The sequence below is a fragment of the Octopus sinensis genome, linkage group LG9 (assembly GCF_006345805.1).
Source record: "Octopus sinensis linkage group LG9, ASM634580v1, whole genome shotgun sequence".
NCBI lineage: Eukaryota > Metazoa > Mollusca > Cephalopoda > Octopoda > Octopodidae > Octopus > Octopus sinensis.
In genome coordinates this window covers 62,542,158-62,555,240 of record NC_043005.1, presented here as the reverse complement: position 1 = coordinate 62,555,240, position 13,083 = coordinate 62,542,158, and the positions used below count along the sequence as shown (strand labels likewise).

General features: G+C 30.3%; 1 protein-coding gene across 12 annotated transcripts in view; it reads left to right on the top strand.

The window, feature by feature from the left end:
• LOC115215814 (MAGUK p55 subfamily member 7) overlaps positions 1-13,083 on the top strand; it is a 930,620-nt gene that overhangs the window by 489,441 nt on the left and 428,096 nt on the right. For 8 of the 12 annotated variants that reach the window (XM_036506006.1, XM_036506002.1, XM_036505998.1 and 5 more), the window contains one exon: positions 1,442-1,534. The exons of the other annotated variants lie outside the window; for them this stretch is intronic. In XM_036506006.1, coding sequence (XP_036361899.1) covers positions 1,442-1,534 — 93 coding nt within the window. The remainder of the gene's footprint in view (positions 1-1,441; positions 1,535-13,083) is intronic. 12 annotated transcript variants of the gene reach the window in all.

Below are 13,083 nucleotides of genomic sequence, written 5' to 3'. Positions count from 1 at the left end.
TTTTATTTTCATAATTTTGAACCAGTTATTGGGTTATTCCAAAACAATTTAAATACTGACTACAGTTACCCTATTTTCAGTGCGACTGAAATATGACTAGAGGTTATAATCCTCTCTTCCATTCTGACATAGAGCAGATCAGCTTGTGACACAAAATCCAAAACACTTAACTGGTAGCCAGTTCCTTATCATTGAAGAAAGTTAAACTTCAGGGTACACACAGGTGTTCAGTTATAGTTGAAAATTAGTGTTGTAAAAAGATAAGCAAAGTAAAACGGTTCAAATGAAATTGAACTGTAGATTCAGTGCATTTTAAATTTACCACTATATTTGCTCTCAAGAGAAAACATTCATTATAATGAAAACAATTGTCTGTTCATTAAAGAAATTTTTAGAACACTTTCATGCTTATGAATAGGAGAAATAAAACTGTCCTGTCTTAAACGGTCATGCTTTTTTTTTTTTATGAAGCCACTCCAATGCACAAATGTCTTATTCTAAAATTAAAGTTTTCTTTTCATGTATTAGTTTATTGACAGTAGGTTTCATGTTACAATCACATAAATCCACACTGCCACGTTACATAGGGAAACCTAAATCAAACAAACATGTGCTTCTAACATGTTATGGATGCTATAACAAAGATTACAACAAGATAAGGTAGTAGAAATATTGGATGAGGGTGCCTGAAATGGCAAGGAATGAACTAAATAAATGTTCAGTCAGGCAGACAGCAGTTAGCATTTACAGGAAAGCTTGTTGCATGTTGTTGTTATGTTGATAACTGCATCAAGAGAGAACTACTACAGTCAAACTTGCATAGATTCACATTCAACTCTACTTATCTCAGTTAATGCATGAGTTTGCTGTAATTTCCCTGCATGTCAGAGTTTATTGATTTGAACATGGCTATTGGTGTTTACTCTCTCCTTCTCTCTCTCTCTCTCATGACCTCTGTCTTTCTCTCTCTCATAGCCTCTCTCACTCACATACTCTCACTTTCTCTCTCTCACACACACATACACCTTACATTGTCTATCCTTACATTCTCATGCTTTTCCTATCTTTTTTTTACACTTTACTAATATTTCACAGTCTTTCTCATTGAGACCTTAATGATGACACGCTGCTTCTTTATCACATTTTTTCTTTTTCTATCCTCACTCCTTTACTCTCTCTCTCTCTCTCTAATTTGTTTTTGGATAATTCTTTTCTTTTGATACATCCACTATCTGTGTCAAACAGTCAGTATCCCACTCACTGATATTTCATTATTAGACATATTCCAGCACAAACACTTGGGTTATATCTCTGTTAATCAAAGTCCTTGGTCACAATAGCATTCTTTTTTTTCTCCACAAACATATTTTGATGATGCTATATTAAATTTACTGTGTTCATATTTGTTTGTTATTTTTTTTCATTATTGTTTATTTTAAAGGTTTACCATGTAGTATTTCCTCTTGCCTTCATGGAAAAATATCAAGCAAAGGAATTGACATGTAGAGCTTTTGTGGAGAAATACTACAGAGAGGTATGAACACGTGTCAGGATGGCAAATTTCACTGCGCAAAGATGCTCTGTAAAAACTTTTTCTCTTCTTCATCATATAGTTGTCTCACTCTTCATCTCTGTTAACTTACATCACATGTTCGATGTTGATAAGAATATTTAAGTGTGAAATTATTGCCCAAATTGAAACATTTTATGGCACTGTATTGCCAAATATATCCTATAATTCCCACTGATCCATGTATCATAACCGAATGTGATAATATACAACATGTTACATTCAGATATCCTATGTAACTATCAGAATCATAGAGATTAAGTAGATAGTAGTATATAGATGGTATTAGATAAGATATATTTTTATTTCTTTCAAAATTATCACAGACCATCTAATATTTTCTTCTCCTATGCCACCTCTCTATTTAGTATCTGAATCTGTTTTTGTTCTCTCTCTCTCTCTCTCTCTTTCTCACTCTCTTTTCTTGGTATATATATATAGTGTGTGTGTGTGTGTAAGCGTGTATCTTTGGGTAAATGAACAAGAAGAAAGTACACAATGCATATAGCAGAGTAGAGTGTATTTATGTTATATGTGTATACATGTAAATATATGTGTGTATATATATGTATATACACACACAAGCAGGCATGAATACATGTTCTTTTATTCATTTACTGTTTTCTGTCTTCAAACTTCATCTATGCAGGAGCATAGACTTCAGGTAGTGGTTTTGATTGATCTTATTAACCCCAGTGGCTATTTCAGTAAACTATGTATTTCATCATTCTCTATTTAGCAAATCACTATCTTACAGGATATAAAATCAGCTATTTTGCTTTCATATCTTAATTATAAACATAGAAACATATGTAGATATAGATAATGCAGATATATGACAAGCTTCTTTGCCATTTCAATTTATCAGATTCTAGTCTCCGTGTATTGGTATAGTAGAAGGCATTTAACCAGTCTCATGCAAAGTCTTAGTCTTATTGAACTCAAATCCATGTGGATGTTAGGCTGACTTTTAACTCACTGCACAACCAACCCTTATACACACACATATACATATACACACATACAGTGAGAGAGAGAGGGAGAGGAAGATGATTGCAGCACAGTATGACAGATGACATTGATAATGAATAGCATTTATAATTATTGAATAGTATTGCAAAATAATAATTTTAATGATAATGATATATATATATATATATAATCATGAATAAAAACAATCACGTTTCATTTTAATCTTATATATATATATATGAATAATATATGTTATATATATATATTTATATATACATAATATATATATATATATATATATATATATATATATATATATATATATATATATATTTACATGCATATATAGGTACAGGATGTCACCAATGGTGTAAATAACATGAAATACATAAACAAACGAGGGAAAAACAAGTGAAATATACATAAACAACAAGAAAAGAATGGAAAACAAGACAAGTAAACACAGAGAAAGGACCCTTCATCAGTTGTTGGCTGTATGTCTAGTCCTCATTTCAAGCAGTCAATAACAATATAAGTCTTCAAAGACAATTGTTCCCATAAATTCTAAAGTAAAATTTAGGATTTATGGAGGGTCAAAGTTGGGAACAAAAAAATGATAGTGGAAATATACAAGGAAACTGAATGAAAACAAACATGGAGGGTCATTAGACCAAAACAAGAGGAAAATAGTGAATGCTGGGAGAAATATTTTTGTTTTTGAAAAAAAGAGAGAGAAAAAAGCACATCCATTCTTTTAAATGTCCATGCAGGAAAAGAAAGATGGACTATGGTCATGTGTGAGGAAAAGTATTTTCAAAATACCTGCCACTGATTGGCACTTGTCAAAAGCCTCAAGAAGCCAGGTTATGGTTTTAAACTGGGTGACAGATTAAGTCTGTCATATTTCATAGATACAAGTTGTGTAGTTAATAACTTTACTTCAAAACCATGAGGTTAGAGGTTTGATTCTACTACATGGATTTTGTCAGCAGGAATCCTCTACTATAGTTGTGGTTTGACAAATACCCCATGATTGAATTATGCAAAACAGAAACTGGCAGAAACCCATTGCATGTATGTGTGTGTGTGTGTAGGAGAGAGAGAAAGAGGGAAAGAAAGTGAGACAGAGGCAGACTGAGAGAGAAAGGGAAGATAAAGAGAGAGAGGGGGATAAAGAGAGAGAGCGAGAGAGAGAGATTGAGTCCATATTCCCCTTATGTTCAGATGTGTGTGGTGATTGTCTCACCATTGATATAAACAGTGTCATTTGCTTGTAGTCCACCATGAAAGCATGTCCAGGCCCGTTGATATGTCTTGACATATGTGCACTGACTGTTACCAAAAGTATTACTGCTCATACAAATAGGGTTAGTTGTTTGCTGTCCTCCATGAAAACGTGTCTGAGTCATTTGATGTTCAATAGACCAGGGAAATTATTAACTTGCTTGGAAACAGGTAAGAATTAGCACCAAGAACAGTATCTGACCATAGGAAATACTGCCCCATGAAAACTAGAGGTTAAAATGTTAAAGTTGAGGATGGTGATAATGGAATATAATGTCTTTCTATAAACTTGCTCAGTTGCAAATGCAGACACATGTAGCTCATAAAATATATCGGGAAAAAATCTTTTACCAAAAAAAAAAGATAAATTCACCAATGCAAATCATATCACATCTATGGATCAATTTTCATGATCATTGGAGCAAATATGGCAGATGTGTGGTTCAATTCCTATAGGTGACTTTCTCAACTTTTTTCTTTCTTCCCCTTCAGTTGAGCAGCTTTGTCTTGTAAGTTATTTGGCGACCCCTGGTGATGCTGGTGCCACAGAAAAAAGTACCTGCTACATTCTGTAAAGTGGTTGGTATTTGGAAGGGCATCCAGCTGTAGAAACCATGCCAAAGCAGATAGAATTTGGTGCAGTCACCTGACTTGCCAGCTCCTGTCAAACTATCCAACCCATGCCACTATGGAAAATGAACATTAATTTGTGGTGGTGGTGATCATGATGATGATGATGATGATAATGATGACAATGATGATGAATAGAGAGAGAGAATATAGTCATATTATAATTATATATCTATAGACACATATGTAAGACTCTGCAGTATTTCAATTCAGTAGTATGCAGAAAAGCTCTCTTCAGGTGTTTACCTCACCCATAATTATATACATATAACTATACCTGAGGCCACCTTTAGTCAGGGGTGGCCATGTATCTGTAACCCTAAGTGCTGGCCTGGACAAGGTTGTTTTGTTTTTTTCTTGGTGGTGGAAGCCTACATGTACATGCACACTCGTACAGCTAAACATATATTTTTATGCATGTGTGTGTGTGTGTGTGTGTGTGTGTGTGCACATGCACGTGCTTTATATATAATTTTATATACAGTGATAACTGAACAGTTCTGTATGTTAAAATAATCCAGTATGTAAAAGCCTTTTATCTTGTTTATTTAATCTAGCTGCATATTTAAACTTAGGATTGCATCCACATGCATTTTGGATGAGACACCTCATTGATGACACAGCGACCAGCTTTGTAACTCATTAATCATCATCTTTAGCATCTTGTTAATGCAGTGTAGACCAGTAATAATAGGTAGATTATGTTATATCATTACAATACACCAACCTGGAAAGGTTTAACAAAATAAAATTACATATCTAATCGTTCACAGTTTCTCTCTCTCTCTCTCTCTCATATTTCTTCATTTTTTTACCTGCTCACTTTCTTTTGACATTTATTGTTGTTTTTGCTTCATAGCTTACATATACAAGCATCACACTGTATCTTTCCAAGTGGTTGTTTCTGATTAATTATATATATTTTATCTTAAGTATCAAACAAACAGGATGTCTTACTAAGAAATATATATATATATATATATATATATTATATATATATTTATGAACACACTCGTACATATATATATTATACTTACATACATATATATATATATATATATATATATATATATATAATATGTATGTATGTATTGCTGTGTTTTGGGATGGTCAGTTTTTTGGGGCCTAATAAACACATGCACTATATATTTGTTTTTCACTTGTTTATAACTGTTCTTTTTTTTTAATTGTAACTCATGTCCATTGTCCAGAAATCTTTCATCTACTTACTCCAGAATGAAGTAAGGGGAGCAAGAGCACACATGAAAACAAAAAGTGTCACTGAAGAGGTCACAGATATGTGATGAAAAATTTCCTGACAATGGACATAAATTAAAATAAAAAAAGAACAGTAATAAATGAGTGAGGAACAAATATATAGTGCATATGCTTATTAGGCTAAAAAAAAAAAGAAAATGACCATCCTAAAATACAAAAATGTCTGTTTTAACACACAATTTCACATCAAGAATCTTGCAACACAAATTGATAAAAGTAAATATATGTGAATATATATATATATATGATATTATATTATTTTATATTATATATTATATTATATTATATTAGATCATATCTATTCATGCAATATTTTTCTTTCTCTCTATTTCATTGTTTCTCTTTAAAATTTCAAAAATGTACATTCATTTCCTGTAAATTTTGACAAGACTTCCACTTCAGTTGTCTATGGTACAATTTCACTGGTATTTTCTTTCTACTTTTACAATGGTTTTTCTTGATTCATCAACATCTTTTGTATAAATCAATATTCAAACATCTCTATTTGAGTCACCACCTAACTTTGAGATTTATTAGCCAACCTTTTTTTTTTCAATTTTGCTATCAACTGTATATCTATTTATATCCTGCATCCTTATGACAAGTCATAGATCAGTATTTATGATGCTTGGAGAATAAGCATTGACAAAAAATACATCAGGTGATTACTTCATTATCAGCTATTCGTTGTAGAGGCTTTTAAAAGTTTTAAAATATTGTCTCACTAAATGTAGGCTAAAAATTATATATATATAGATAGGTATATGTGTACAGGGAATTATATTTGTTTTGGTGAAAAAGGTAGTATTAATATTTATATCAGTCTCCCAGATGACCTGTGGTATTACCACACACTGCTTTATTCTTATGTATGCATTAATTTAATTGAGTTTTTGGTTGTTCAGATACCATAATCCAATCCACATTTCATTATTACTTCTCTGATCCTGAATAGAGTGGAAAAAATTCTTCAGGCATCAATTTTGCTGTGAGAGCAGAGATAGAGGTGAAGCTTATCCTATGCATTACATTATGAATTCATGCCTAAACATCTTATGTACTTATTCACAAAAGCACACACTTGAGCATTCTTATGTTTTATCTCATACATATAAAGGGTCTTATCTATACATAGTTACCTAAGGATTATAAATGTGAAATTTTGAGTGGTAACTAAATCAAAAGTATAAACTCATATGATTTATAAATGCCAGTACTTACCTAAGATATATATGTATGTATGTATATGAATGAATATATACATACATACATACATATGTATTTATATATATATATATATATATATATATATATATATATATACAGTAAGTCACTCTTTGTGACTTATAACAGATTGTATGACATTACAGTCACTTTAAAAATGAGATTGTGAAAGTCTTGGGATTTTGGAATGTTACTGTTCTAAACCTAACTGATAAGTCGATATGAAAAATCCTTAATTAAATAGACCAAACTTGAAAGCAGTTGTGCTTTGATATAACATATTTGAAAGAAAAGTTATTCTTGTTTTACTTACACAACACACACATACAGAGCACAACACAAAACTCAGTCACACTGCTTGGCACTTTGGGCAAGTGTCTGAAGACTTATAACAACAAATTAATAAATAAATATGTATTTACATGATGACAATTATTTAGAACCAATTTGTAATTTGACTTCACAAAAATCAAAATATTTTGCGGAATTCTAAGTTTGGTCATGAATAATTGGCAATAAACAACATTTCAGTACTTCTGTGTGTTGCAATCATAAAATCACACTAAATTGAGTGTAACATAATATAATATATACATTTTTACAGGATTTGAATTAATAGCAGCATTTCAGAATTTAAAAAATCAAAGTACATTTTGAACATACACTTAAGAACAAGTGTTGTCAGTTGGAGTTAGCACCTAGTTTAATTCAGCATATTACTTGAAGATCATATGATATAATAAAAATCATAATACTTTATATCAGAGATTAGCATAGTGGATTTGTTTTTTGGATTGAGTTAAGATTGTTGAAAAATTCAGTGTAGAAGTTCTGCTCATTGTAACAATCAGTATCATAGCAATGTTAGTGTATATTTGTTAGTGTTTTACGTAAGCATTTTTGCTGTATTATTAATGCCTCTAAATATTTGTATGTGCATAGACATATAGTTGAAAGGTATTTCTGAAGAAGACTGTGTTTGTGATCTATTCATATTGTATATCAGAAGAGGATTTTAAAAAGAAATTACTATAGTTTAATTTATTTAATTTATATTTTTGTTGTGTCTACTATGAACAGCTTGTATTCCCCTGGATTCTTGTTGATGCATTTGATGTCTTATCAAACATCCTACAATAGGTTTATTCAATGTTTAATATTAATTGATCAATTAAATAACTGTTTTTTAGTATCTATTAACAAATAGAATTATTTACAGAATTCCTGAATTAAATTAGCCAATCCTATAAGAACAATTATTAAAATAAAATCACAACACTTGTTTTTAAGTGTATTTTCTTCCAGGTTCAATATAATAGGTACAAGTGAAGTACTATGGGTAATTCAACTGACAACACCTCACAAAAAGTATATTTGTGGCTTTGTGCTGACAATAGTAACCAATATTATGAACATATCAACAGTTGTGTTAACATAAAAAAAATCATTAGAAACTTTGATAATTGTAACTTTCTCATAAATCATTATAAATATTCAGTTACTTAATGTAAGCTTTCATGGAAAGGAAGAGTGGATGCTGTTATATTTGTTTTTAATTATATAGATTAGTATTGGATCTAAGATCAAGGAATGAATGAAATAATATATCACTGATACACAGTTAAATGACAGCTAGATTATTAAAGATCAAAGTAACATATAAAAAACTATACATTTAATATTTATTGGCTGACTCCATGTGATATGTATTATCTTTAATTTCTTTATTTTTTTATTGATATTTGCAAATTTAATACTTCCTAAATTTTTTTTTTTCATTTCTGATTTGATCTATTTAGATATGGTTGGGATACATTAATATATGCTTTTGTTATTTATTTTATTTTGAGAACTTTTATATGCTGATAAGGTAATTGTTATTGCAAAAATAGTCCAAGAGTTAAAGGAATGGTAAAAAAGAAATCTGAATTCAAAAGGCCTCTTAAAAATATATACCCATAGGAATAGTAAAAGTATCCCTGTAGTAAAGTGGCCATTATAGCTAAAAAACAAAATGTTAAAAGAGAGTATAGTGAGAGCTGAAATAGGCTTTAGAATACTTGATATGAGATTAATCAAACCCTGGGTAGTTGTGTTTCACATATGAGATGATGTTGAATAGAAATGCATAAAATTACACTATTGAACAGCATGAAATAAAAAGGACAATAGCATCATAATAGGAATGTTGAGGCTGGCAGAAAGGATGAGTTTGGTGACTCTTGAAAAGAACGTTAACACCCTAATACAGTGTGAGAATTTTACATATTTACCAACAATATAAAGCTAAAGGTTGTAAGGTAAAGCACTGACTGAACGTTATGTATGCTTGATAACGTAGCTTGATCCTATATTCAATATTCCTTTTTTTTTTCTCTCCATCCCATTAACCAAACTGGTTTTGTTTTCTTTGTATTTTTTGGTTCTACACAACAATTCCCCAGAAGAATAACTATTTAAAAACCTTTGAAAATAGGTGACACATTTTTTTAAATGTAGAATCCAGTTACCATAAAATGATATTATTTTAAAGTTACTTTTTCCTTTTACATTTGAATTTCTTTAATTTTAAAAATTAACCAAGGTTTTATATTTAGGTTCCTATAAGTTAATTTTCACCTACATTATTTATAGTAATTTACAGATATTATCAATATATAAATACTTTGCTTTTGCTTTATCATAAATGAGATGGTGTCAATTGCTATAATGATTGTTGATGTAGTTAAAAAAGGGTGATTAACTCCACCATTATTGTGAAAAGATTTTAAAAGACATCCTACAATAGATTTATTCAACATTTAATATTAATTGATCAATTAAGGTGGTGAGCTGGCAGGATCGTTACCATACTTAGCAGTACTTTGTCCAACATTATGTTTTGAGTTCAAATGCTACCATGGTAAACTTTGCCTTTCATTCTTTCAGGGTCAATAAAATAATTACCAGCAGAACTCTGGGGGTTGATATAATAGACTAATCCCCTCTCCCAAACTTGCTGGCATTGTGCCAAAATTTGAAACCAATATTAATGGATAAATTAAATAACTATTACTCATTGTATAAGAAATAATCATTTAATCAAAGGGTTCATAAATCATAAATAAACTTTTGAGTTGGCATTCATACCTATCAACAAATATTTGTCTTACCTAAACTGTAACCTAAAGTTAAAAAGAAGGAACATTTTTTAAAGTCTTTCCATTAATTCACATTATGGTTTCACATTCATTTACATGCAGCAATATATATATATATACATATATTCAATAAACCAATCAATCCTACTACTGGGTAAAGACCTACCTTATATTTTACATAACTTTCAATTTTTAGCTCGAATCCAGAGTTTTAATCAAACTAATCCAATTCATTCCTCCACCTTGTTTATTGACATCCTTTTTTCTTTTGTTTGCCTCTTGGAATCAAGTCAGTTACTGTTTTTGTTCACCCATCTGAATGCATCTTTTGAATGCATTCAGATCACTTCCATTTCAACTATTTTATAAATTTGACAATGACTCATAGTTTTACTTCTTCAAAGATCAATTAGTTTTGCATTTTTTCCACTTGATTTTAAGCATAATACATTTGTGCGCATGTTGAGCTATTCTTAGTTGTATCATTAGATCTTTTGCCAGCTTCTTTGTTTCTGACGGATAACATATTTTGAGGAGATAGCATATTGGTTGTAACCTGTCTATTAATGCTTTTTGAAATTTTGCATTTAAAAATATAACTACTCTTAAAGGACTATCAGCCTAAGTAATTCACGATTTGATTTTTTTCTTCTTGGTTTGGTTATTAGTCAAGGTATGTATAGCTATTTACTATCTGAAGGAACGTTTGTCCAACTTTAATATCTGAAACTTATCCTTTTTCAGTTTATTGAATATTAATTTGGCTCTGTTTTCTTTTTCTTTTTTTTATGTTTTCATTCATTGTCCTACAGTCTTGTTTCCTGTATTTAATTGTACGGTTTGATGAAATAAGTATCATGATGCTAACAGCATTTTAAGATTCTACACAATGGATTATTATGGAGTTGGCTCATGGCACATAGGTAGTCAATGAGGAAAATGGCACCTTGAAATCCCAAATCTTTACTAATTAATATTTGTATAATTACATAGTAATTCTGTTTAGCATGATACTTTTGAATTGTTTGTATATAGCTTTTAGACCAATGATTTGTTACACCTTTCTCTACCTCACTTCTATGAGGTAACTTTTAAAAATTGTTATTAACTGTACATATATTAGCTTGAAGTTTTCATAGAAAATAATTTTATAGAGATTTAATTTGAGTTTTGATTAGCTTCCTTTGTTGAATATGTCAGGAGAGTTCAATCAAATGTTAGAGCTTTAGAATGAAATATTTAATATAATATAAAATTAAATAATTAAAAACACAAATTTTTGTAAACATTTCTGACTTTGTTAATAAAAGAATTCCATCCAATTTTTTTATTTTCGTTTTTCTTAGCCAAAACAAATCTGTTAAGATTTACCTTCCAATTGTACACTAGATTTTGATATGTGAATGTAATAATTTTCACAAATCACAAAATAGTAACAGATTATCGTTATTATCAGCATCTATTTATTTATTCTAGAGTATTAACTTTTATGCAAATATGAAATGCTTCTGCCTAATTTCTTTGTCTGCTTACATTTTACACCCATGATCAGTGATGATTATATGTTGCTTTTGTAATAGAACATAGATAACCAAATAAGGTAATATATGTCACATTATCCATTGGGCTGTAGGGGAACCACTGAAGATACCATCTTCATGAAGTGTATCTTAGATGAATCAACTTGGCAATGCTCACTCTGTTTTTTATGCTATATTCAAAGTATGAACTGGAACCTAACCAAATACTTGTCTTCACAAGCCATTGATGCTTATTTATTGTTAGATAGCACAAGCTATTTTAGAGTAAGTTGTCTTAAGCTTGGACAAAGTGCTTGTAATAGGATATGAACTGATGTGTTTGACACCCTTTTACCCTTTTAACTCAGCCAAACCCACTCTTGTACCATATTTTTATGTATATGCTATCATTCAAAACATGATTATGGTTGTGTAAAGAAATATTTCAGATTTCTTTGTGCCTTGTATTTTGTATTTTTTTGTTTGTTTTCAAATTTACATTAGTGTGTTTCTTGAAAGCATTACCCTTGATAGATGTACCTATGGTGATTGTCCTCTTAGCGTTTTTTTTTTTAATTTTAATTGTATTTAGTATATTGTGTCACTGTCAGTGTGTAAATTGCATAAATATTTCTTTCAGCTGGTATTGAAGATTTAGTGAGAGTTGTTAATGTTTGATTATTTTGTACCGATTACTGATGCTATAGAAGTCGATGGTTTTCCTGTTTAAAAGATACGCTTTGTATTCTGTGTCTATCAACTTTAAGTGAGTTATATGGTCAGGTTTATATTTCACGGTGTATATATTACTTGTTAATGCTGATTGAAGTATAATGTGGTTTTTTCATATGGATTATTGTGTAGTTTTTTGTTTCTTTCAGATGAGGGAGAACTAAATGGTTTTCTAAACATTCCAATATGTGTTGTTTGACTCTTTTCTGTGTTGGATATTGTTTGGGATTTTCTCTAGTGTTCTTTCCATTTACAATGTTAAAGTAATGGGTAAGATGGTCTATTTCTTAAGTATTTTATTGGATTTTAGATTACAGCTCCATTAGTGAGATTCCAAACATGTAGAATGTTGTTTTAACACAAGGATAAGGGATCTGTGTGTAAAGCATATGATTACCATATCCTTTAGCTTTTTGAGATGTATATATAATGTATTTACTTTATGTAAGCAACTTCATTATTTCAAAATGAGCTTTTGGCTTTGTCGGAATTGTATGCTTTCAGTGTATTTTCCTTATAAAAATCTGAAGTATTGCTTTTTGAATTGGCAAGTGCATTATTTTGCAGTTAAAGATTATTATAATTAGTTGTAACAATTGATTCATTTTATTCAATTGTTTTGAACTTACTTACTAACCATGTGATTTTGGGTTCAGTTCTACTGTGTGACATCTGGAAGCAAATGTCTTCTATAATAGCCCTGGGCCAACTAAAGCATTGCGAGTGGATTTGG